The 26638-nt window shown below is 37.0% G+C and overlaps 1 protein-coding gene across 3 annotated transcripts in view; it reads left to right on the plus strand.

Moving 5' to 3' along the window:
• FAF1 (Fas associated factor 1) overlaps nt 1–26638 on the plus strand; it is a 174145-nt gene that overhangs the window by 97082 nt on the left and 50425 nt on the right. For all 3 annotated transcript variants that reach the window (XM_075097652.1, XM_075097653.1, XM_075097651.1), the window contains 4 exons: nt 14834–14929; nt 16667–16793; nt 17734–17797; nt 18729–18810. In XM_075097652.1, the coding sequence (XP_074953753.1) occupies nt 14834–14929; nt 16667–16793; nt 17734–17797; nt 18729–18810 (369 nt within the window). The remainder of the gene's footprint in view (nt 1–14833; nt 14930–16666; nt 16794–17733; nt 17798–18728; nt 18811–26638) is intronic.

A 26638-nucleotide genomic window follows, 5' to 3' on the forward strand; every position in this document is an offset into this window, starting at 1 on the left:
TGCCTTGCTGAGAGAAGCTAGTAGTAAGAGCTATTATCAAAAACTCATTTTCTTCTCAGTCATTTAATAGTAGCAGCTTCTCTTTTATTCTGTGCTCTCGGAGAGCAGAATAGGAAGTGATAATCTCCTTGGAATACAGCAGACGCCTGTTTGATAAGTGGTAATTGCATTATTCCTGGAGGATTATCACAGTGGCACTTGTTTCTTTTGTAATGAAACTCCACCATATAGGCAGAGCAGAGTTTCACTAGAAGATGCATGAAAATCCATTGCAACAGATTGAAGGTGTTTGGGACTCTGTAAACAAGAGTTTCACTTTAAGTAAGTGTATGGTAAGTGGGCTCGCCATGAAATAGCAGAAGAAAGCTATGTAAAATTACAGCATCACTTTCGTTGTTTTGTGTGTGTGTGAGTGAGAATGTTTGCTCTTGCTAAAACTTCACTTGGTTCATTCTAATTGTGTGCAGAGCCTGATACAATAGTCTCAAATGCTTCCTTTAACAAAAGTGGTATTTATATAATGTTAAATTAGTCCACATATAACTTTTTAAATGCTTAGAATGGAGCTAATCTGGTCCTCTGTTGGGAATTTTTTGTTAAAGTTCACTAAACTGTTGACAAAATGTGGAACCAAGAAAATGTTAGTTGACAAATCTGTTTTAGGCAGATAACTTCCTCTGCCAAATGAGAGAAGAGCTCTGTCTTCAATAGCAATCACCGGATTGAATTCCTTTTGTAAATGTAGTTACTGCCCAGTGGTCAAAACATAGACCTGAGACAGATTTATAGCTCTGCAGGCTTTTCTTATGACATTGAATAAACTGCTTTACTTAAGCAACTCAGACATTCTCATTTCTAAGAGGAGGCCTGAGATATAATGCTGAACTTCCTTAAAAGTCAAAGAAAAGTAACATTAGTGAGATGGCTAAGAAGATCCAGTCTGAAATGTTGGGACTGCTTCATGTTTGTCTCATTCTTAGAGGTCTCTGACTAGAAAGACCCTTTAAAAGTGCTTAATTTTTATTCAGTTATTTATGTTCTTAATCTTTTGCTTGTCACACTTGAAACCATTATACATCAAGCAAGCACATTCAATACGTAGTCACAGTGAATGAATGACATTAATGCATTTTTAATTGTAACTGCCCCAACCCAAGAACTTACCATTTATGAATACTATAATATTGTTTAGCATTAATACAATTTATTATTTGTAGTTTTGAACCTTTTTCATTTAATTGAGGAGGATATGTACTCAGTGCTTTTTACATCAGTAGAATTAAGAGTTAAAGGACTTTTCATGTATTCCAGGTAAACGAAACAGAAAATAAGAAACAATCATCCTTTTCAGAAGCTCCTTTTTAGAAGTCAGTAACACCATGTTTTCAAAGGCTATCATTGCAAAAATCCAATTCCTCCAAAAGATATCCAGGAAGAAGAGGCAGCAGAAAAAGCCTATCAGTGTTTGAACCATTTGTTGGAAGCAGTGTTGCTAGCACAAATGCTTGAACTCTGCCAAGGAATTATATAGTGCTGGAAACATAGCCAGGCACTCTTCTGTTTGCCATCCAAAGCATCGTACAATGCTGTGAAGTAAATGGCATCCCACCATAGACCAGAAACGTGCCAAGTATTTGGCTGATACTCTTTGTGAATGCAAAGCAGTTCCCAAGATGTATCTGTGAATATCTGTGGGCAATATTTGATCTGGATAAATCAAATTGATTGTTGGTTTATACTGTTGCTTATTATTTCTTACTTTTAAAATCTGTTTAACAGGTTTTTGTATATTCTGAATAGCAAAAAATAGGCAATTTGTGATCAGACTTAGAACAAACAATATTATACCATATTCTCTGGCAGTTACATAGTTACTTAAGAAAATACCAGAAACCTAACAGACACTGTGTTTCAACACAGAAGCCAGCAAGTGAAACAGGACAATATTAGTACATGAATTACTTTCCAGCCCTTACGCTGTGAAGAATTTTGAGGAAAGGAAATATAGGAAGACAGGTTAACTCTTTTTAGTGTATTTGCAATTGTTAGAAGTCTAAATCCATGTTAAGCGCAGCTGCATTTTTCACAATTGCCATTAGAATATCAGAAGTAAGTATCACAAAATACCATAACCAGACTGCAGAGTGTGTGATGGTCCTCAGAGAACTGATGGATGAGTGGATGCTGGCACTTTCCCATGTTTTCAGGTACTAGAGGGATTCTCATCCTTTTTCTACCTGTAGACGTTTTGTTTTTGTTTACCTTGGTCCTCCTCTCATTTGGCAACATGAAATGGATGAATGCTTTGACTCCTGGTATTTGTTGTCACCCAAAGGCAGTCACTCTCTAGCTCGGGAAAGGTGTGGGAACGCCAGTTTATCTATGAATAACACTCTGTTAGTCCTAATAGATGTAGTTTTGCTGAGAGAATATTTATTTTCAGTTTCTGGGACATTCAGGAACATACAGTGAGTTATGACCTGTTCCGGGCATATATATGTTTTACAGATCAATTCACACAGGTGTACTTATTAATAAGCTCACTTAACCAATTTACATGCATAAGTTTTAAACACTAAATAGTGAGTGAAAGCCTTGCTGAGGAACTGGAAATTTGGGAAATGTGTCATTATTTGCATATCAGTATAAAGCAATTACTAAATTAAAAAGTGCACGTTTTGACAAACATGAAGCTCCTTTACTGTTGCTTTGTCAGTGCACATTAACATCAACTTGATGTGAAAGCCTGGCTTTCTCTGCGTGAACTAAAAATCCTAAGGCAGAAGTACACAATGAATCACCCAGAGTTTGGAGGCTAGCGTGCTGAATTGCCTTGGGGTTCAGACCGAGGAAAGAAAAAACTGATGTAAAAGACCATTGAGAAAACGTATCAGTGGAAAGTAATTAACTCAAGATCCACAATTAGCCTCATGGTCTATACTTAACTGTGTTCCAGCTCTTTCAGCGTTTATTTAATTCTGTTACCCTGTGTTTCAAATAGCTGCAAATGGCTTGGCAGATTTTTCATCCTTTTTAGTATTTACAGTTTTTGTCTAAGAGGAAGAATGAGCTCTGTAAGTGATCATGGGTATTTATTTCAGTCTCTGAAGTATATGTCTTTCTTAGTAAAATCTGTTGTACAAGGAAATATTATTTCCCTTTTGTTTCCTTTAAATATATTTGTCGTTTGAAGCAACATTAAGTACTACAATATCCTTCTGCTTTAATTCCTAACTTGCCTGACTAGACTTAATCAAATGAGAAATAATCAAAAGCAGGGATCATTTTCTCTTTCATTCAGCTAGCAAACGAGAGTGATAGATTCACAGTAATGCAACTGGTGATTAACGGCCACCGTAGCAAAAATTGGCATGCACGTTCAACCAGCGTACCAGAGCTGGGTGTTCCCAGAGGACCGGGCACAACTTTTTCTCAAGCTTGTACGGAAACTCCCGGTAGTGTTGTGTGAAGCTTGCTTTATTGTGGTTGTCGCTGTGGCTCCAGTGTCCCTCATCCGGGGTCTGTCTTGAAAGTCACAAGTGGCCTGCTCGCTGTGCCATGGACTCTTCTCCAGCCTCCCTCCTCCCACCCTGTGTGCTGTTTATCCACAAGTCAATTCCAGAGCATCTTTACTGTGCTGCTGCCTTCAGCACGTTGTGTGAAGTTCTCCCAGCGTTGTGCCTTTATACTGCAGCGGAAGAAATAAGATACATACGTTTAATATGCAGCCTTTTGGAATAAACTGCAGAAGAGTTTTAGAGAATTAAGGAAAGCAATCTTTTAATGCGAATCTAGATAATTTATAAAATTTTAAAAAATTTATTAATATTTAATACACTTTTTCCAGTTCAGATATTTTTTAACTTTTGGGTTCTGTATTCTAACTCTAGCATTCCTTTGTGATTTTAATCTTCATTATACTTCAGAGATCTACCATGGGAACATCACTGAAATCCTTGGAATGAATTTCCTACAACCTGTGTTGACAGGTTTAAATTACGTACTCTGACACTGTTCTTGTGGCTGGATTAGAAACTTTTTTTCAAGTTAAACCTGCGATAAGTAATTGTCACAGCGCGCTGGCACAATGCTAATTTGAAGTGACATGTCCAAACTGCCCTCAGTAACATGAAGAACCCTAACAGGTGTGAGGGGTGGATCTTCCCATGGGCCCTGCTGAACTTCTAACAGGGGAAAAACAGTAGAAAAAGTGAAATGAACCTTGAATAAAGCTGTCAGCAGTAATTATCTCAACAACACTTTGTGAGGAGTTAAAATAAGCATTGCTGATTTATAACCTGAACACACTCCACCCTAGAGGTTTTTTTTCATCCAGTTAGTGTTTAAACTGAAATGTTGAATACCTGTCAAGATTTTTTTTTTATTGAAGATGAGCAATGAAAATTAAGTTATTTTCCAGAGGAAGTTAATTTCAAGGCCTGTCAAATTTTTTAAACTCTTCTGTTCATTTTAATGTTGGTACAATAGTTTAATAAAACAAACAAACTTAGAGCATACTTGATTGTTTTTCCCAGCTAATGCTATTTGATGTCAAAAGATGAAGTGGCTGATGTAGAATTACATCCACTTTTTATTGTTGTTCAAGGAGGGATAGTAGATGAGCTTTGGTTGATTTTTTTTTTTTTTTTTTTAAATTATGTACTAAACTTGAACAGTAATGTCTTGCTGAACAGTATAGACTGAAGAGAGCCCTTCAGTTCTGCATAGTAAATCCCTCTGAGTCTCATAATTGATGTCACAGTACCAAAAAAGCCCTTGTTTCAGTATATTTAAAAAAAAATGCATCTGATAGACTTTTTTTTTTAAATTGGAATGTATCCTCATTTTACAGTGGGGTACTTGCTCGTTATTGCTATGATAACACTTGTTTTATGTATACAATGTATTTCAGTATGGATAGAAGTAATTTTACAGTGTGTTACTAATGAAACAATGCTTGCTAGCTTTGAGGAAAGAGCAAAGCAAAGTGTAAACATTAATTCACAGAAAACCTTTAATCCCTTGAAATTTTAAACATCACTTTTAAACATGAACATGTATGAAATCTTAAGTCATATATCAGTTTGATTTTGTGAGATTATACACTGAAAACAAGATAGATTATTTAATGTATAATTATACAGTGATAAGTGATGGGTTTGGCAGTGTTGAGCACCTATTTGTTCCCAAGGAATTTAGTGAGGGTTTGCCTGAGCACAACAGGCTGCCCACACATTGTTAATAAAGCTTGGTTAAATATTGAGAACTAGAGCCATGGCAAGAACAAGCTAATACGAATAATCTCTCATGTCATAGTGTCATTTTTCTTGAAATGATGATTTTCTGAGTATCCTCAGAAATAGTGTGAGCTGCTTGGGAGACCACCACCTCCTTCCTCCATGGGTTGCTTTCTGTGTGTTTGGGTCTCCAACCAGGAAAGAGCATGGTGTCATCTGATATTCTCTGGAGAATTGCAAAAAATTGCCAAAGAGTTCCCACACTCATATTACCGCTGCTTTAATATTCATATTCAAGTGCTGTGCTGGATCCATTTAGAAACAACTATTTTCTTTAAATGTTTGTATAATGGAAAAATTCCCACTCTTACTTTTCAAGTGTGGAAGCAAAACTTTCTCTGCCATCATTCATGTGCTCTACCTTGCCTCCCTCCCTTCTACACTTTGATTTTTCCCACATGCCACATTAACTCCTATCTCCCCTTCACCACACAGATATTCCTTGCTTTATGTTTTGCTTGCTTCTTTAATCTCAAAAAGGATAGGTTACAAAAGAAAAATGGAAAGTGGAAACGCTAGTGAGCTGGGAGCAGCAGCCTCAGCTGTGGAGCAGCCTGACCAGTCTTGCTCCAATGGTAAGCAGAATAACTTCTTTTCTAGGCATTTCAAATAGATTGTTTTATAATTCATTCCTGTGTCTTTCTGGGGAGTAATGTTAGGCTGAACTGGTATGCAGTCCCCTACATCACCCTGAGATTCTGACTTAAAGACCTGAGGTCTGTGCCTTCATCTAGCCCTGCTGAAAAAGTATTTCTCTCTACTTTCCCATTCTGCACAGTTAGTATGATAATCTTTTTGAACAGGGAATTTAATTTGTCTAGTGAGGAGAGACAGATGACATCTTGTTAGGCTAGGAGAAATCAACACGTTTGAATTCTTCTGAGATCTGCTCATCAAGAAGAAGGAATTAGCAATGATGAATATGCCTTGCAGACATCTAAACTGAAGTTTGTCTAGACTAAGCAGTGAGAGAATTTCTTGCTTATCATGATGTTACCTACTGTCGTGGTTTAGCCAGCAGCTCAGCCCCACACAGTCGCTCGCTCACTCCCCCACCGGTAGATGGGGGAGAGAATCAGAAGGGTAACGCTCGTGGGTTGGGATAAGAACAGTTTAATAATTAAAATTAAAAGAAACAACAGTAGAAATGCAATGTAAAGGAGAACAACGAGAGGCGCAAAGCCCCGGGGGAGGGGGGAAGGGAGGGGAGAGGGGGAACGAACCGCCGAAACAAACCGCACGCGCCGCAGCCGCTCGCCGCCCGCTGACCCGACGCCGCGCCGCCTCCACGCTGCCACTGCCCCCCCCCCCAATATATTGGTCATGGTGTCACATGGTATGGAATGAACCTGCCATTGGCCAGTCGGGGTCAGCCGTCCCCACCATGGCCCTGCCCCTCCCAGCCCCCCCCCCCCCGCCATGCGGCAGAGCGCGGGAAGCTGGAAAGGTAGCCGACCCCCACAGTGAGGAGAATTACCCCCTTCTCAGCCAAAACCAGCACACCTACCCTGGCTGAATGGATAGAGAATGGACTGAACCTGGAGATAAAGCAAGGCTCCTTTGCAGGAGCCACGCTATTCAGCCAAGATGTAGAAGAGCGATGATTTTTTTTGTCTTATTACCTTACTATTCTTGGTGCACTTAGGCTATGAAAATATTTCATCCCTAATATGCCTAATATCCAAACTCAGCTAGTAGTACCATATGCGTATAGAGTATAAGGAAAAAAACTAGGATAGAAATGTTCCTTCTCAAACTTTTGTTCCTTCTCAAACTTCATATAGTTGGCTTCAAAAAAGACCACGTTTTTTCCCTAGCTTCAAGAAAATGCATACATACAGACATCTCTAGTGTCTCTGACATTTATCATACTCAGGGAATTAGCTTATGCTACAACAAAAGTCAAATAACAGAATAGTAAGTTTAAGATGAAAACTGAAATGCTTGATAAAGCTCCTTCTTCACCCTTCTATCCTTACCCCTCCTCTTACCTGATGAGGGGAGAAAGGCATCATAGTAATTAATTACTCCAACAAGAAAAAGGATCAAATTGCATGGAAGTGAAATTTTCACAGTGGAGACACCTGCCAGTCATTGAGTATTTTGCACCTCTTTCTTCGGTTATTCTGAATAATTGAGCACGGTGTGTTATGAAATGTACTCGGTCATGTTTGTTTCTTTATACATTAGCCATGTATCGGTGAGTAAACCAGTAAATGAAAAAGCTAAGCAGCTCACATTTTGAGCACAGTGAAAGGGCTGTCACATGGAGTGTATGAACCAGGATTAGGTTTCAGTCTGTAGGCAACAGTGTGTTCATTTGTGATTAAGAATTTCTTGTGTGATAGATGTATATTGTAAATCTCCACGTGTACTACAGCCTGATATGTGGCCTCTGAAAAAAGCTCTTTTTCAGCTGATGACCTCCTGATTTATAAATATTATTCTGGGATATCATTTCCATGTTTGTTACTATATTTGTTCCTAACATGAAACAGCAACTTGCTAATATTGACAAGCTAGTTATGGCCGAAGTACTAAATAGTGGCTATAAATGTCTGTTGTTATATACTGCAATAATAATTATCGAGGGTGGTTAAAAGTTTGTAGTTACGGTAGAATTCACCTTGTTAAAACAGCTCTGGTTCAAAGACAATTCAAGTTTAGCATGAACTTCTATTCTTAATTAATTCAATAACTTTTTACTCACAATGACTTTACAACACTTTTAATAATACTCTGAATGTTGCTTGCACACTGCTATTGTTTCCAGAGCAAAAGAAAGGCTTTTGGGTTTCAAGATATTTGTATAATAGCTATCAAAATTTGACTTCACAAGGTGAGTAATAGTATTTTTGGCATATTTTTCTGAAGTAATCTTCTCTTCTTAAGCAGTGCACTGGTTGTACAACGATAACAGCGAAGGCATGAAACATTCTCAAACCATTACTGAGGTAACAGAGAGCTACTGCAGTTACTGACTTGTGGAGGTTGTTTATCCAGCTACAACTCCATATTACAATGTGTGCTAACAGCAGATTTACCTGTAGCACAAACAGATACTCTTCAGGCTTGATTTTTGCTCTTGCTCAACAAGCGGAGAACAGGCATTGCCAGTTTTCACCAGAATCAATATCAATACCCAGAACATTAAGTGTAAATCTGGAATTGATTGGATGTTGTGCTCTAAAGATATTGCATTACAGAGAGACAGATGGGAAAGGCACTGTGCTGGGTGGAGCGCCTCATTGTCTTGGGCTAATTATGAGAGCTACAGCAAACAGAAATTAGAGATGCCAGCTTGAAAGGTTTAGGATTAGGTAATGTGAGTGTTCCTTAACTGCTTTAGCTTATAAAAAACAAAAGGCTAAATTATGCAATTTGTATGCTAAACCCACCCACCCCCACATCTGAATATAGGCAAGTTTTAATTCTACCTGTTCAACATTATAGAGTCTGAAAGGATGCGTTAGAAAGCATGTACCTTCTTGGCAATTACACGTGGAGCGACATCTTTGGGAAGGTTTCTTTCTGTGGCTTCCTCCATCCAGCTGCGCTAGTGAGCAGAGAAGGAAAGCTGGAACTATAATTTTACCTAACTATTTTTCAGGATGCTAGAACTGGAAGGAAGGTTATTAAGGCTTCCTTTTGCCTAATATCCTACAAGCTGACCTTGAGTAGGACTGGGAATTAATGTGCTTTTTGTGGGAGATTTATGAAGGACAGTCAAGTATCGGAAAACACGCTTTATTTTGTACACCAGAATTTTGTTTGCTTACCTTATCTCTGAGTATTAAAGGCAGAAAACATGGATTATTTTCCTTTACCTCAGGAGGAAAACACACTGTGAGAATTCCCCCATTTAGTTTTCTATTGAAGCAGATGATATACAGCCGTACGTAATTCTGCATTAGAAGTACAGCTAATTGAATAATTTGACTGATTCATAGCAGTCAGGTAATACCGAAATTATATTTCTCTTTATGTTCTTTTTATTTTATATTAAAAATCCAGCAGATATGTCCACTGCAAGGTGGCAAACCTTTGTTAGGTTTGCCTGTTGGTTCACGTGCTGTGCATGAGCAAGTGAAATCTAGCATCCTTGATAGGTTCCTCTCTTTTGCATATGGATCAGGTGTTCTGTGAATTTTTTTCTGATGCTTTGTAAAGTTTATAGTTTGACCTTTGAATTTCTGAGAGCAAATGATCAAGAATCTCTAGTTTATGTTCAAAAAATTACATTAGTGAAGAAAATATTTTGTCGTGGAAAAATACCACTCCAGTGAGTTGGAAAGGATTCTTCGTTTAAGAACCTCAAACAATAAAGATAGTTACCCTGTTACAGTGACTGAAATTGTTTCTTATTTTAAGTGGTCTTTTAAGCAGTCAAAAGGTGTTTTTTAAAATTGACAACTACCAGGTGATACAGCTGAAGGGCTACGTTTAATAACTTGCCCTGGTTAACAGGAACAGTGGTAAGTACCTGTATGTTTAGATAAATGCATTAATGTACATTAAAGCAAACCAAACAAGCAGAACTCCCACGCACTCCCAAACCTGAAAACTCTCACTGCTTTTCTAGCAATCAAACACTTAACAAAGAGCATGAAATAAATCAATATTCCTACTTTCTTTAAACATTATCACTTACGTTTGCTTGTTTTTGGTGGCTCTTGTTAAAAAAGCTGCATCCTTTTAGAGAAAAGGGGATTCCTTGATGACAAGTATCCTGTGAACAGTGCGACCTCTCAAGCCATGCCAGAGCAGGTCTGTTACATAATTGCAGTTCTCATCTTCTGCAAGGTGACATGTTTTGCAGGCTTGTCTTGCCTACTGCACCTGTGAAACTCTGGAGTTCCAAGGGAAGTTGATGTTGATGACTGTGGCAGGGAGTTTGCTTGTCTCCAGAGCTAGCTGTTCTACTAAAGATCATTGCCTCTCTTGGCAGCAGTTTGGCAGGTCATTCTCCATCTCATCCCTCCGGAAAGGACATACTTTGCAACAATAAGCACTGAGAGATAATAACAGGCCTAATGGATGAGTCTGTAAATGTGCCTGCCTGTTTTCCTATCATAATTTATTTTCTAAAGTATGTTCTGACTTAAATATAGGCAGCTTAGCGGCAAGAAGAGTTGTCATAGTGTTTTATTCAGATTACTGGATTGCTAGAGAGACTTCTGTCTGTATTTACGTGGAGCAAAGAGTGAGCATTTCCAAAATGGCTGTGATAGTTGAGGATGAGGAAGAAGGTCCAGTTCTTCACAGGTTATTGCTTTAAGCTGGCCACTTTGGAGTGGCTATATTCTCCAAGTTTGAAGGAAAGCTCTTAGAACTTGCCTTCGTACTTCCCTCGTTAGGTACAGTTGCCAGTAGAAGCTCTTTTGAAGTGCTCTTTTTCTCCATTAGCATGTGGCTGAATATGAGGAAGACCAATTTGTCATATCCAATTACTACTTTCCTGATCTAGTACACTGATCTTATATTTTTTGTATCAGCATTTCTCAGTGGAGAGAATTCTGCAGCTGCAGTTCTCTGTTGGTATTATCCCTTCATGTTTCTTCTACCATTTATCGTTTTCAGAACTTCAGTGTCTTGATTAAATATCTCTGGACTGATACAAGAGACTTGAGTTTGCTCCTTCCTTTGTAATTTCAGAAGTCTACAAGAGTGGGAATTAAGTTGTGCCACCAAACTCTTTCCAGAAGATTGCAAGCTTGTGAGATTATGGACTCGTAATTTTTGCTATTATTCTGAGCACACTCGTACATGCTCTCAATGATTTCTTTCTCTGCTGCAGACATATTTGTATCATGAAATATTTGAAAAAACAGTCTTTTTATATTGTTAAGGGATATTTCTAGAAGCTTCTACATAAAAATTATACTTTGTAAAAGGAAGAATAATCTATTGTTTAAAGCACCTGGTCTCATTCTGGATTTGGCAAATATTTCTACATTGATCTGGAAAGTTCTTGGCAAAGAATCCTGCATGTTCAGATTAGAAAAGATATTGCTTAACTTTATCCCCCAATTATTAATGCTGGCAGTTGAAATACAAATCATCTTACACTGAACGTTTACAAATAAATTAGTGTCTTAGTGTTGGAAAGCACAAGTGAGCATTAGACTAATTTTTTTTTCTCTCTGAATTGTAAGGTTTGGTAGTGGTCTTTCTTTTAGTAGCTAAAATATATTTCCAGTATCCTTTGTGCACTGTTAGTTCAGGTCGTACCATTACCTTTTTGCATACCGGTAGCAATCCGTCCAACATCTCTACTGTCTCCTAAAAGGACTCTCCTGCTGCCACTCTCCCTGGAATATTTCAAGGCTTCAATTTTATTGTCCTTCTCCTTAAAAAGCTATAGGAAGCCAAATAGGAGACAATTTAAACTTTCAGCAAACACAAGCAGTCTATACACAGTGTTGGACAAGAGATCTGGATTTCAGTAATCATCTTGAGTTACTTTTTATGAGTAGTTTTGCCTATTTCTGATTCTGTTTCACTTTCCAACTCAAGTACCTTTCAGCTGTGAGACCTTATGAGCAGGGTTTGGCACATGTGTACATTTATTGCCTAGGAAAATTGATTAACCTTATTTATTTTTGCTTTAATGTATTATTTATTTCATAATCTATATCTAGTTCAGTATTGGTGCCAAGAGTCCTGCATATGTGTCTTTCAGTGTCTCTTCTTGTGCATGTGAAAGCCATTCGATTCAAGCTATAGTACTCACATAATGGTGATTTTCATGCAGAAAAAGAGAATATTCTGAAAAGTTAGTGACTTTTGAGTGTTTACCCAGTCAGATGGATTCATGAGCTGGGAATATGGGTCATTGGGTATGCAGGCTACAAACCAGCATTTTCAGTTTTGGAGTTGGTAAAAACATTTTGTCCATTCCCATGGGAAGGTGGCTGCAACACAGCAATTCATATAGCTAACGTACTGCAACCCTGTTTGGGAGTAGGCAGATGCAATGTTTAGAAAGAAAAAACTGTCCAAGAGCAGCCTGACGTCTAAACAGTTCTTGCCACCGAGACATTTCAGTGGGTGCTCCCATTGGTAAATTGGCCTGCATTCAAAATACTTGTTAAAGTTCAGGTTTGCTATCCATGGCACTGGACTGAGCTGCCTGGAAAGTAATGTTTTGCTTAGTGCTGATGTCTTTATCATTTCCAAAATAAAGATTAAACTTTATGGTGCACGAGTCTCTCTTGGGAGAGGGAGGAAACTATCTTGGAATGAAGGTAACTTAATCCTAGAGAAATGCTCATGCTGCTAGATCGGCAGAGCTTCTATTTGTCCTAGTCTTTCCTTTGCAAAAAACTTCTCAAAAAAAGCCAAAGGGGAGGGCGATTTCTCACACAAATGTGCACAAAAACCAACATTCCAGCAACCGTCTGGGGAGCAGGATGAAATGTGCTCTGATGTTGAACCCCTTCTGCTGTTAGCTCATTTTTGAGAGACGCTTTGACACTATAATATAGGGTTGCAAATTGGAATTGCAGCACCCTGCTATTGGGCCAAGTGATGAAGCAGCACAATAACTGCTTGCTTGATCTTACCACTCTTTCTTTAATCTGTATTTAAAAGATATCAGGAGCCTTTCCAGGCATCTGTCAGGGTATTTGATGCCGTTAGATAGGGAACTTCAGCCTGTGGTTAGTGGGTGTGTGTGTGTAAGTTTTACCAGTATTTCATACAGTGTGGTAACTACAGGGCAAAGTTTCAGGTTTTATAACAGTTGAGTTTTGTTTATTATTAAAAGCTTATAAAAATACTAATTAAACTGGTGGATTATTACAGAGAATACAGTTCTTAACGCTCTTGTCACAGGAGCTTCATAGGTAATTGGTCTTGACCTGTATGTGGTCTTTAATATTTCATTTGCTCCAGAGAATTATTACTCACTTCCTTTAAGACGATAGCTAGGCTTTTTATGCAGCTAAACTTCTGTTTAACCTTGCTATGAGAATATGACAGTAGGCTAGTTCAGACAGGTTAACATTCATTTGGTAACCAGCCTGCTTAATCAGCCTGCTTCAACCTGCAGCAAATTAAATCTTTGTGAGTTCTATCAGACAAGTGATAAAGTCATTCTAAATTATGTATAAAAATAAATGGGGTATTTCCAGTGCTTGTGGCATTAAAAGAAATTTAAGGCTTATGATTTATTCTTGGGTTTTTGTTAAGGATAATAGAAATTTATTTTACCTTAATGTTTTTACAGCCTAATTAGGAGGATGCTGTATTTCTGAAATGCAAAATGTCTCTCATTCTATGCCCCACAAAAATAGTAATAATTTCTATAGGATCTAGAAAATCTGTTTCTGCCCTCTGTGTTTCTTCTGAAGGAACCATTGGAAGCAACATTTTAAACGTACAGCCAGAACTGTCTTTCTCAATGTCACTAAGAGTTGTACAGTGTCAAATATTTTGTCATTGCCAAAATGAATGGTTATATTTATTTAAGGTTATTCACATTGTAAATTTAGCCCATGTGGTATCAAGATAGGGCTTAGGTGCTTCTGAAGATTCTGCTTGTGGTCATCAACCTCACTTGACCAGGACTGATGCTCTGTCCAGAAGAGGGCAGTAAGCCAGCTGTAGGCTTACGCTGTATAAAGAAGTGTGTGAAGGGTGCTTGAAATGCAAAGATGGCACAAACAGTTCTGATCATAGAAGAGTGGACAATTCTGATTTTCAGTCATCTCGATTAGTACATTTTTAAATGCAGTGTAGGCTCAGATCTTAAAATATTATTGTTGTGTGTTTGCAGGCATTGAATAATTTTGTCTTTCAAATGACGATAGCTTTTTTCCCATTTGCTGTCTTGTTAGTTTTAAAAAGTGGAGATTTAGGCATACAGCAACAGGCAAAAGTACTGTTTCTGTTGGCACTGATTAATGAACATCTATCCTGTTGTTGCTGACTGCAACCCAGCATTGCTGGGTTTGTGTATGTCCTTGTTCATGTGAGAAACATGGCATGTGCCTTTGACATTAATAATGACCAAGATGGAGACGAAGTGTGGTTATTAAGTAGCCACTATATTGTTTCTCTTACAAAGTCTGGCAATAAACTGTTCTTTCAAGAGATAATTAGGGTGGGGGTTTTTTTCAAGATGACTTAACTGGTTTTAATTAGTTGTATCAGGACCTATCATCTTCACTTTAACATTTGCTTATTGATTAGGAAGGAAAAATTTACATTTACTTCATCAAGGTATACCAGTGTAAAAGCTGTCATTTAGGAGATAATAACAATTCAAGACAGTTTTGAGTTTGCAATTCCATTTAGGTTTTCTTTGATACTCTGTACTTACATACCTGTAAAACTCCATTGTTGTTTGGTTTTTTAAAAATATTTTTACACAAGGAATAATTTTAATTTTCCAGGCTTCTTTCTTTATATTTGTGTAATTAATTTGGTCTTCTGCAGTGCAGTCTTCAGCTTGAGTCAAAAAGCACCCTTAAAAAAATTCCGACCCTCAATTGAGACTATGGCTTTAATAAATGATCATTGCTTTTTTGTAGATGACTCTAGCTGTATCGGGTCTGACTTTTCCTTGCCATCGACTTACAGTTGGAAGAAGATCTTCACCCGTACAAACAAGGGAACAGTCAGAGGAGGTAAGAACATAATCTTTATTTAAGTAGTATACTCTAGGAAGAAGCAGGGAAAGCTCATTTTGCCACGGTCACTGTCCCTTCTGTTGTCAAATACATCAGTAGAATTGCATCTTAAAAGAATCAATTTACAATTTCTGTAACATGTCATAGTGACAAAGTAAGGAACTGGGTAAATGAGTCATTGAAGGAAAAGAGGAAAAGCAAAGTAAGCAAGCCATAAGTTACTAAGCATCAAAAAATACTCCAAATTAAACAGAAGGCTGAAACATATTTTTAGGATTAGTAGAAAGGGATGTTTGCAGGCCGTATAAACTCTCATTTTGTTGTTTCCAACTACTAATAGTTTGGGTTAAAATTTCCAATGCCTTTGTCCTTCCTCAAAATGAATTTAATAGAAGCAGATTCCCATTTTCCACACACTTTTCTTACCATTTCATATAGAGAACTTTAGCACATAGGTTTATTTTATGCAGAGAACTTTAACACTTAAGGTGTAGCTTGCTGCACAAAAAGGATGTGTTTCAAACTGTTCAGCGCAGTTGAGTTGGCAAGACCTGCCTGTGAGGTACAGTCAGGATGCAAGCCTGGATTAATGCTGTTGGATAGATGTTAAAAATTAGAGGATGATGAGACAATGCTGTTTTAGCTATACCTGAACCATTTAGCAGGTTAGATAGATGGTTATTGTTTTCTCCTGGGATCTGCCAACATAACTGTATCATTGCTTCTTTACTTCATTCTTTCAAAATTATCTGAGTTTGTGCACCTTGTAGAATTTTCTTGCGGACTCGTTTGTTCATAAAATGTTCTTTATTTGAAGTTTTTAATGTGTAGGTGTTGTAGGGAGAGACCCATCATGTTTGGAGCTCTTTGCTACTCTCATGGTCACCTGCATGCTAGAGCTGAAATCTCACGTTCCATAATACGCTTTGTTACACCTTCAGGGATTCATGTAAATTTTCTGTAGTGTACTATCACCATAACTCCTAGACCAAGTGGAACTAGAATAGTTGTTCATGAAAAGAAGTCAGTTTAGAGGCAAGTTAACATTGAATAGTTAAAAACAAGGTTTTCTGAGCTATTTTATGTTTCAGAGGGCATGAAATCCAAAAGATCTGACAGTAGAAATTGGAGGCACAGAAGGGACCTTAGCTCCTTGCACAAAAACGTTGATTTTTCTCCTTTATATTGGTATGCCAAATAAATCAGCCTGTCATTCAACATGCAGTAGTCTGGTGTGCCAAGTTAGGACTACGGGTGCTAAATTGGCGTGTCAGAGACTGTAATACGATAGATAGGTACCTTTCCAAGGACTGTCCCCCACCACGCAAGCATTGCTAAAGTCGGTTGTGTCTGGATGTCTAAAATAATTGATAAATTGTGTGGCTTTTCTCACTCTTTCCTGTGCAGTTAAATGGGCTGTAGCACCGCTAGATGGGAAATAGCATTAACTTTGGATAAAATTTACTCAACTATGTGAATACAGAGGCAGTTCCTTAGTTATATAATAATGCATTTTGTCACATAATATTGCTCTGTCAACCAAACTTTTGTTAAAAATTAGGTCTTATTTATAAAAAGCAGTCTGATAATGCTGTATAAAATAGTAAAATAAAATGCAGTATATCAAGTGTTTTTATTGAAATGTGTAAGTATTTTTTACTATGTATGTATTTCACTGAAGATGATGTCCATGACAGAGGCTTATGGTGGATTTTGGTTTTTGTTTTTACATAGCAATGCACTGATGTTCATATGGTTAGTGACAGTGATGGAGATGACTTTGAAGATGCTACAGAGTTCGGAGTTGATGATGGAGAAATGTTTGGAGTAGCATCATCTGCCTTGAGGAAATCGCCAATGAGTAAGAGTGACAATTAATTTACCATTAATTGGTGACTGTACAGCAGTAGTGAAGGCAGAGAGGTATGATGGTTCTGCATAATAAGAAATGGGAAGGTATCTTTTGATAGGAATGTTAGAACTGTTTGAGTGTCATGGCTGATGGATGTATCAAATGAAAATACGGCAAACATAATAGGCAGCTATGAAAGCATCTCCCCATGAAGGAAGTTTTTTAACCTTATGTTTTTAGCTTCTAGTTGAAGAATAATCATTAAACTCAGAGAAATGATGATCTCTAACTGAATGTTCCTGTAGATAACTAGATTTCTGCTTCCCTGTTTTGAAAATTCTGCAGATTTTAGTTTCAGCATCTTGAGGTGATTAATATTTTTAGTCGTTTACATCAAATAAGTTTCTCAATGATCATTTTCCTTTGAATTATGAAAAGAATTGGGCAGGAGCAGTCAGTTACCTTCTATATGCAATTCTGCGTACTCTATTTTAGGCTTGCATTAGTGTTATTACCTTAGAAATTTTGTGACAGCAAATATATGTAATAGTATGGAAAACTTTTTAACATTACGTATAGGAAGTTTAAAAAAAAAAAGACAGAAAAGAAAAGTAACTAGCAATATAGTGGGTCACGCCTTTCAAGCCAGTCCTTTCATTTTAATGTGTTAAAGTAAGTCTAGAGTGCTAACTCTGAACAAGTGATATATCTCATTACGCTGGACCTAAGGATTTTACTGTTTGGGAAGCTTGAATATATTCTTAAGAGCATCTGGAAATTTCATGTCTTTCTAAAGGTTCATAGTCGATAGTCTTTCATGAAATTTACGTGGTCTTTTGGTAACCATTTCAGTAAGCTGTCAGCATAAATCCATGAAACAAAGTGAGTTTGCATATTAAAATCTGTTTCCATAAGGTTGTATTTAATTTATATTTTTCATTTTTTTAAGTGCCAGAAAATGCTGAAAATGAAGGAGATGCCTTATTACAATTTACAGCTGAGTTTTCTTCAAGGTAAGCTTAGCCTATTAACAATGCAATTTTTGTTACAAATGGAGTAAAATTTATTAAATAATGAAAATAAAAATAAACCAAATGTACATATTTTCTTGTGGAATCATAGCATATTTAGACATCCTAATCTAATTTATTTTAAGCTTAACTTTGTTAGAACTCTTTCTGAAATAAAATATTTCTCAGTCCAAGTTAGAGTGACAGATTCTTGCCTTATTTAATTTGCCACTAATTAATATCATTACTTAATTACATATGGGTCCAGAAGGATGATAAAGACTCTGATTATGTATAGTAATTTTAATTTGGTATACAGGAACAGAAAAGCTGAGACTGCTAAATATTGAGAAATATATAGAGTTGCAGTAAAAGTTTTCACAATAATGAAGTGGTTGGATAAATCTCTACTTTTAAAAATACAGAAATGCTGGGGTTTTTTAACCTTATACCACCAAATCATACTGTGTTAAACAGTCGCCATATTTCATCAAATAGAAGCTGCACACTAATATACTGCAAAGTAATGCAAAGTTTATATGATTTCTGTTTTCATTCCTCTGTGATGACATGTTCATTTATATAGATGAGATGCATTAATGTGTAATACAAGAATAGGCTTCAATTAACCTTTAGGAATATAACGAAGAGAGGAAATAAGTTCTGACTGAAAAATTATATAGAACTTAAGGTGTCTATGTATGTTAATAGAAAGTTTTTCTGATGAAATTTGTAAGATAGTAGTTACTTTGAGCTTTTGAACCTTGGGGGACAGATGGCTTTTAAAGGTCATACGGGAAATATTTAGAAGTGTAGTACTTCATCTTTCTAAAAGTTTAGCCAATGCATTACATTTCCAGAATAAATGAAGAAGTAGAATATTAAAATTACTTATTTGTAATTTTTTATTAATTGGAAATTTTATCTCAAATAGATACGGTGACTGCCATCCTGTTTATTTTATTGGATCATTAGAGGCTGCTTTTCAAGAAGCCTTCTATGGGAAAGCTAGAGATGTGAGTGTGTATTAAAATTACTTTATTTAATATGGGGGGGAATGGGAATCACTCTAAATGTTTCCTCTTTATTTTAAAAGAGGTAAACTACATTTTGGAGTTATATTGGTTTTAATGTTTGTGAAATTATACTCATTTAATTGCCTGACTAAAATACTAACCTTGGTTTTTCAAATTACAGTGAATAACTCCTGCTTTCTAATCACTCAGGCTGTATTTTTATTGAAGTCCCTTAGTCATCAGAGCTACCCTTTTTCTTTTTTTTTTTTTCATCTCCCTTTTCTTCCTGAAAAAATGGTGTCTTAGCACCACGTAGCACTGGCTTCAAGTCTTGTGGTTGACAAGTTCGATGTTGCATGTTGATAACTCCTTTGAAGGATGGCTAATGAAATTGTAAATTTAAATTGAAAGGTCTCTGAAATACAGTGCGCTTTTATTTTCCCCTTTGTACAGCCTTTATCTGCCAAGTAAATTCCAGTGCTAAGGTTTGGTTATTTAGTTTTTCTGTACATCCAGCCAGACATCTCAAGTTTCTGTTATTTCATGCACAGTTTTAAAATCAGTATTTTAAGAAAATTAGAATGGGGATAGTTTATTTAAGTTTTGGTGACTTTAATTCACTGAGAAACCCAAACCCCTGCATAAGTAAGCACAGATAAAGCTGAAACACAAACAAGAAAATCATGCTGTTTAAATTTACTTTCTGTTGTCTTGATAGATATTTAATTTTAAAATGAAGAATGTTTTGGCTTCCTGTAGTTATTCATATTGGAAAGAACACTTATGTTGTTAGGGGCTGTTATGGTAAGTGCAGTGTTATGAATCTACACTGTATAGCTTAAGTTAACACATACTTAATGTGTGCACGCTTTAAGTTCATGTCTTTGCGCAGATATCAGAGCATAAATCGATAGATAATAATTCAGTGGCAAAGTATTACTCATAATAATACGTTCAAGTGGGCTTTAATGCATGTTTAAAAGAAATTATATTAATTCAACAAGAAAAGTGTTTGAGTTAGGAAGTCCACTTTGTGTCATTTAATCAGAAATGGTTGACAGCCCATCAGGAGCTTTCATAAATATTTTTAATACCTATAAATCTGATATTAATGCAGTGCAGTTACTTTTTTAATACTCAAAGTACTTCTTATACTATGTACATAGCACATCTGAAATTCATGTCACCTTACATTTCTAATATTTTGCAATGTATTCAGACCAGATCCTCATCAGCATAAAGTTATATGATTAGGGAAGTATTATTTCTGTGGCTTTTTTCTTTATTTTTTTCCCCCCGAATATTGCCTTAATTTGTGAAAACTCTCCCAACTCTCCTGTGGAATGACATTATTTTTATTGTAACATTCTGATTTTGAAAAAAGGTATAAGAATGTATAAATACTGTTTATTTTTACTGCCTTTTTTCCGGCTACAAACAAGTTTTTTCAGTACGGCCTCCTGGAACTCATAATTGAGGAAAGGGATGCATTATTTTATATTTTTATAGTTGCATTTCATGAAATAATGCAATATGTATATCAGTATAAGAAAAAAGCTTAGGAGAAATTGCAACCTGTATGTCTTGTCTTCTCATTTATACTATGGAGGGCACTTAATTTTACCAGGGCAACAGATGAGCTTCAGGAACCAGCATTCTTCACTTGAAGTGAGAAATTGAGTTCCAAGAGTAAATAAAAACAAGATTGAAGGTTTAAATCCTGTGCTAGGCTTTTTGAACTTATATACTCATTAAATGTTTATTGGAGTGGTGGGATTACGAAGGATTTGGGTAGCTTCATCAACTGGTATATACTTAATCACTAAGTAAAACACTACATTTGATAGAGTGTTTCTCACGATGCCACACTCAATCCATCTTAATGAAAACCGCTTCAAACTGATTTAATTTGAGAGCACTTGGCAGCTTGAGTGCTCAGAGATCTTAGCCTTTTCTTGACAAATTCTCAATGCTGTCCAGAGCAGAAGGTGCACTCTACAGTTCAGGTCTAGTGAGACAGCCATCAGCTATGTTTTTAATCTATATTGTGGATACTTTTTCCCTAAAAAAAAAAATCCCATTACATAGTAACTTGAAACCTTTTTGCAGCAATACTTTAATTTGGGTTATTTTAAGAAAATTAACTTATGTCAGAACATGTGTTTTAAACGCATATTATGGGTTAAAATTCTTGTTAAGAAAATAGATGTTCTGTTAAATCTTAATGTCTTTTCATGTGTCGGAAAGGATGGTAATTCATAGTTGTTTAAGAAAATGTTACTTGAAAAAGAAATTCCTTGTTAAGAAAGTTTAGATATTTGTCTGTTACCAATGTTTTGTTTAGCTTTTATTATCGTAGCTTTTCATTTCGAGTCTTTAGATAGTGTTGTGGTTTAACCCTGGCCAGCAACTAAGCCCCACACAGCCACTCACTCACTCCCCCCTGGTGGGACTGGGGAGAGAATCGGAAGAGTAAAGGTGAGAAAACTCGTGGGTTCAGATAAGGACAGTTTAATAGGAAAAGGAAAAGCTGTGCACACAAGCAAAGCAAAACAAGGAGTTCATTCACCACTTCCCACGGGCGGGCAGGTGTTCAGCCGTCTCCAGGAAAGCAGGACTCCATCACGCGTAACAGTTACTTGGGAAGACAAACGCCATCACTCTGAATGTCCCCCCTTCCTTCTTCTTCCCCAGCTTTATATGCTAAGTATGATGTCATATGGTGTGGGATATCCCTTGGGTCAGTTGGGATCATCTGTCCCGGCTGTGTCCCCTCCCAGCTTCTTGTGCACCCCCAGCCCACTCGCTGGTGGTTGGGGGGTGAGAAGCAGAAAAGGCCTTGACTCTGTGTAAGCCCTGCTCAGCAGTAACTGAAGCATCCCTGTATTATCACCACTGTTTCCAGGACAAATCCAAAACACAGCCCCATACTAGCCACTGTGAAGAAAATTAACTCTATCCCAGCCAAAACCAGCACAGGTAGTTAAGATTAACGTACATGATGGGTATCCTTTTTCCTTTAGAGCAACTGCTGCCACGATAGTGCCAGTTTTAGGTAGGAGAGATGGAATGAGGTCAAATGTAGCTCTACTTCAAAACCTGTATATCTTTTTTGCCAAAAATGCATTGGTCACCATATAGAGCTTTGGCTTTAACAACCAGTGTCCTTGGCAATGAAATCCCCAGTTACCTCCTGCCGCCTGATAGTTAAGGGCATTGTGTGTTCATTTCCAAGGCTTATTGTATATATAACACAAGAAAATATTTTCATTATTATTTGTTTTAATTGGGTCAGGAAGAGAAAGAGAGACAGAGGTTTATTAAATTAACAAATAAGTTATTTTGTGAAAGTCGTCCTCTACTTACTGTGCCAATTGGAAAGATGCATTTCTCTGTTACATTAGTTTATGAAGAACAAGCTTACTCTTGCTCAGGTAGCTACATAATCATAGAAATAACTAGACCTGATACCACGAAAGAAATCTTATAATGGACAGTTTTAAACAAGGTGTCTGGGGGAGGTTTCTTTGTGACTGGAAGCAGTTTGTGGGTGCCTTGTGTTCTGAAACATCAGGGGGTTTATCCTGACTTAGGGCGGTATTGTTATTAACACAGTATCTTAATTGCTATATTGAATCTCACTGAGCTATTTACTTGAATAATACTAAAGTATTTTCTTTTATTGGAGCTTTTTTGCCTTTTCATTTTCATAGGTGGTTGCTACACTTTTATTATGAAAAAGAATAAAGACATCTGCTTTACCTTTTCAGGAGCTCTGATCTTTATATACCTCTGTCAGATCACCTCCTGTTCCTCTCTCAACCTTTCTTTCCACTGACTTCTAATAAATATGTGAAACATCTCCTTAGCACAGATTGGTATTGTCACCTCAATATATATTCCTGCATACTGAAAATGAACCATGTTTTTGTTCTCCTTGAATTCTGTCTTTTAGGTTCAATTTAGTGGCAACACCATCCCTCTCACATATGGGTACTTTATTTCCTGAATACCTAGAATAAAGTATGCTCCTTCCATGATATGACATATTCAAATAAAAGCTTCCCCCCCCCGCTGGTAGCAGGATATTCCTTCATACAGGGCTTTCTGTAGTATCATTTTTATCTGTGTAACTCAGAAAACTGTCCCTTGTTATTATTTGAGCTAATTAAGTTCATGCTGAACTTAATACAGAAAAAAGATTCACAGAGATGATTATTCTGATTTCTGTCTTCTTGTCTCAGAAGAGAAATTTGAAGTCTGTCTTTTAGATGCTACCTCGAGTAGAGGAGAGACGTTGTTCTGAATCCCAATTGCAGTACAACTTTTGGGTTTAGTCTTTGTCACCTTTTTTCCTCCCATTTATTCCCTAAATACTGCAGAGTGATGTCAAGCACTACAGCTTGACCACTACCTTTCACTTTGACTCCAGGCACGTTTCAAATCAAGTCATATTGCTACTCCTACATTTTATAAGGGGCTTGATGATATCGTGTATCCTAGGTGTGCTTTGAAAATACAATTGTAGTTGAGCTGCCTGAGGGCCCTAGATGGAGAAATTACTACTTGACAGATTCTGATTAAACATAAATAACCTGAGCACTAATCTACATGGTCTGGCTGAAACTGGAGAGGACAGGTATAGAAGTATAACTTTAGGTTCCTGGGAAGAGTAAAGCAGCTACACTATGGTAAGATGTCAGTACATAAATACCAGTTAAGTCCTGTGTTAGTCACCTATATTTTTTTTCCAGTCTTGCCTGATATGTGTGCATTAGCAGTTCTGTCCTTTCATTGTTAAATTAATTCTGAACTTGTGGATAACTATTGTTTGGAAATTTTTGCTACAACATACCAGTTTAGTAGTCTCACTGTGTACCTACACGCCCTTTATTCTGCTTCATCTTTCATGTCTGAAAGATTAGTCCTGGGTGTGGGTGTCTCTTCAGCGTTCTCTGCACTTGATCTTAAATAATGAAAGTTTATTGAAATTGTCTGCCACACTCTACATTTCCTCCTCTTCCAACGCCTATGATTTGTAGATCTTATTTGAGTTTGGTTTTAATTACTGGATATTCTTTGCATTATGTAAGTTATCACTACAATTTCAATTGATTGAAACAGATACAACAGTGTAATAGGATCAAATATTTAGAAGATGAAAGTAGACTAAATCAAGCTTAAAATAAAGCACAGCTTTACCTAGGAGAATGGTTAGCCATTTGAACTGCTTACCGGGATTCATACGGATTCTCCATCAGCCACCACTGATGGTTTTTCGAGACTAGATGTTTTACTGAAAGATTAAATGAGGAGTTAGTTTAGGGATGTCTTATGCCATGTATAATAAAAAAAAGACCAGATCAGAAGATTACAGGAATCATCTCACTCACACTTTAGGAACCTGTGGGAACGGTTTAGTTCAGATCACCTAGGAGTTAGAGGTTTGTATTCAGCTTAGGGAAAAAAGATTGCGTGTGGTAGAGTAGCTGCGTACAAGAAGGCTGGTCATATGATGCCCAAGATCACCTTAGAGAGGTGGATCAAATTGTACACTTCAAAGGCTTAAAGATGTACAAATGTGTCCCTTTGTTCATTTAAATTAGCTCTCACTACAAAGCCTGGAGGAAGAATGAAGATCTTGATTTGTTAGTCCACCAGCTTGAAAGAACATTCACACCTCTAGCATGTTACATTGTGAACATTTTTGTCTCAATTATTACTTGAACTTGTGAACCTGAGATCCAAAAATAACCATACAGATCTGTGTTTTTGCTGACCCTTATGACTATCGCTAGTCTCATTCTAGTTCATATTCTTCTGAGGTTTCTTAAATTATTCTGAGGTATCTTTAAGTTATTCATATTCATCTTAAGTTATTATGAAAAACTGGCTGAGATGCTTGGATATCCCATTACTTAGTGATTATCAGTTTAGTCTCTCAATCTCATGAAGAACTGTATTTCTTTCTGCCTCAGTGCCGACCCTTCCTTTATTTCTTCTAATTCTGTACAAAGTGCATTAACTTTTCTGAAGTTCCAAAATGCAAAAATAGCCATTTTGGTACATAGGACAGATCTTTAATGTGTTTATCTCATGTGTAGCATTGTACATGCATGTTAGATCTCTTGGTCAGGTGCATCTGATTATGTGGCAGGAGGCTACTATAGTTTGGGTAATGTGGCAGAGAGATTTCATGGTGCAAGGCTACAGCTGGGAGGATTGTGCCTCTCAGGGGGCTACCCTGCTGCAGTACAGTGTCCATCCACAGCCTGAGTCTCCTTCCAGGGTGCCACATGCCAGGCATATTCCATTAACAGACCAAAATCAGGCAGGAGAGGGCTGCAGCACTTCACTGCAAATACATAGTGGTGGGTGTGAGGCAAGGGAGCAGAGGCATAGCTGAGTCTCATGCAGTCTGAATGCAACATAGGTTGCAGAAAAAAATGCTTGCGGTCTGGATTTTTTCAAGATAGCCAAGATGCTGAAAACAGTTAGCACCTCATGGCCCTTTTTCCTCTGAAATAAACTGAAACTTGGAGCTTAGAGTTCAAGCTTTTAGGACCCTAAATCTTACTGACATTGATAAGGCTTGCACTTCCGAGTATGTTTGTAAATCCAGGCCCCCTCTGAAAATTCCAGTGTATGACTGACTGCTTGGTTTTCAGCATCCACATACTCTGAAAAATACACCTCTTGACAGCTTAAGATCCTGAAGTCCTAAGGCCTTTGGAAGTCCCTCAGCTATACAGTACTTAGAATCTTTTCAGCATCCTATACCTTCATAGTGACTAGTAAAAGTTTTTCTCCACTGGATTTTTTTTTTCTTGGTTAAAATTTTATGCTAAGTATATAATCCCTGAGTCATTATATTTTTGATAAATCCAAGACAGAACAGACTAGTGCTCCATTAGTAGGCTTCTTTTGTGGAAGTCAAGACTGTTCAACAGTTTAATAAGCCTATTTTATTAGCATTGACTAAAAAATTCTCAGTATTAGTCATCCCAGAATCCTAGAATTTACTCTGATTTTTTCGAAGGCTTGAAATAAAAAAAACCAAAGACCTGCTTATAAATATATACTACCATGGGGTAGTAAAAAAAAAACAAAACACACACAACCCCCCCTCCAAAAAACCAAAACCCCAAGCCAAAGCAAAAACCAAACCCAAACCAACAAACCACACAACAGCAACAAACTGCAAGCTGTGAGCCTTTTGCAATAATGCATTTTTCCAAGGAAGAATTATCCTTGGCTTCCACTAAGATTTTTCAAAATAATGTTTCAGCACTTCAGTTCTTTCTGCTACCTCTTTTCATTTGTCCTAGCAATATGCCTATGCCTGACCTTAACATTTTGGATGAATTATCAGACACAAGTTCAGTCTTTTATATGTGATGGAGTTTAGTCTTTGCATGGCGAGATTTGTTGATGCAACAAAAATTACATTCACTTGTAAAGTAGCTCAGTGCAAACATCTATTGTGTATGCGCCTGTTCTGTTTACTAAAATTTGCCCCTAAATCTTTAAGCCTAAAACTGTACATATTTTGAAACATTCTGTTGTATGGAATCTCATATTTAACAGTTTCATGGGGTTGTTTCTTTGGAAGTAAAAGTGTTTCTCAAGAGCCTTTTTTTTCTATCCGCTCCCAGTGAAAAGAGGAGAGCAAAGCCATCCGCTTACCACAAAGCAGTGCCACCACAAAGGAAAGATTAAGGGTTTAGAGAGAGGTCAATGTGGGTTTTTCTCTAACTAAACACTTTCCTAAAGTTTCCTTGTGGAAAAAATAATGAAGTCATCTCAGAGTTTTTAAAGAATTTTTATT

The sequence above is a fragment of the Phalacrocorax aristotelis genome, chromosome 6 (genome assembly GCF_949628215.1).
Source record: "Phalacrocorax aristotelis chromosome 6, bGulAri2.1, whole genome shotgun sequence".
Taxonomy (NCBI): Eukaryota; Metazoa; Chordata; class Aves; order Suliformes; family Phalacrocoracidae; genus Phalacrocorax; species Phalacrocorax aristotelis.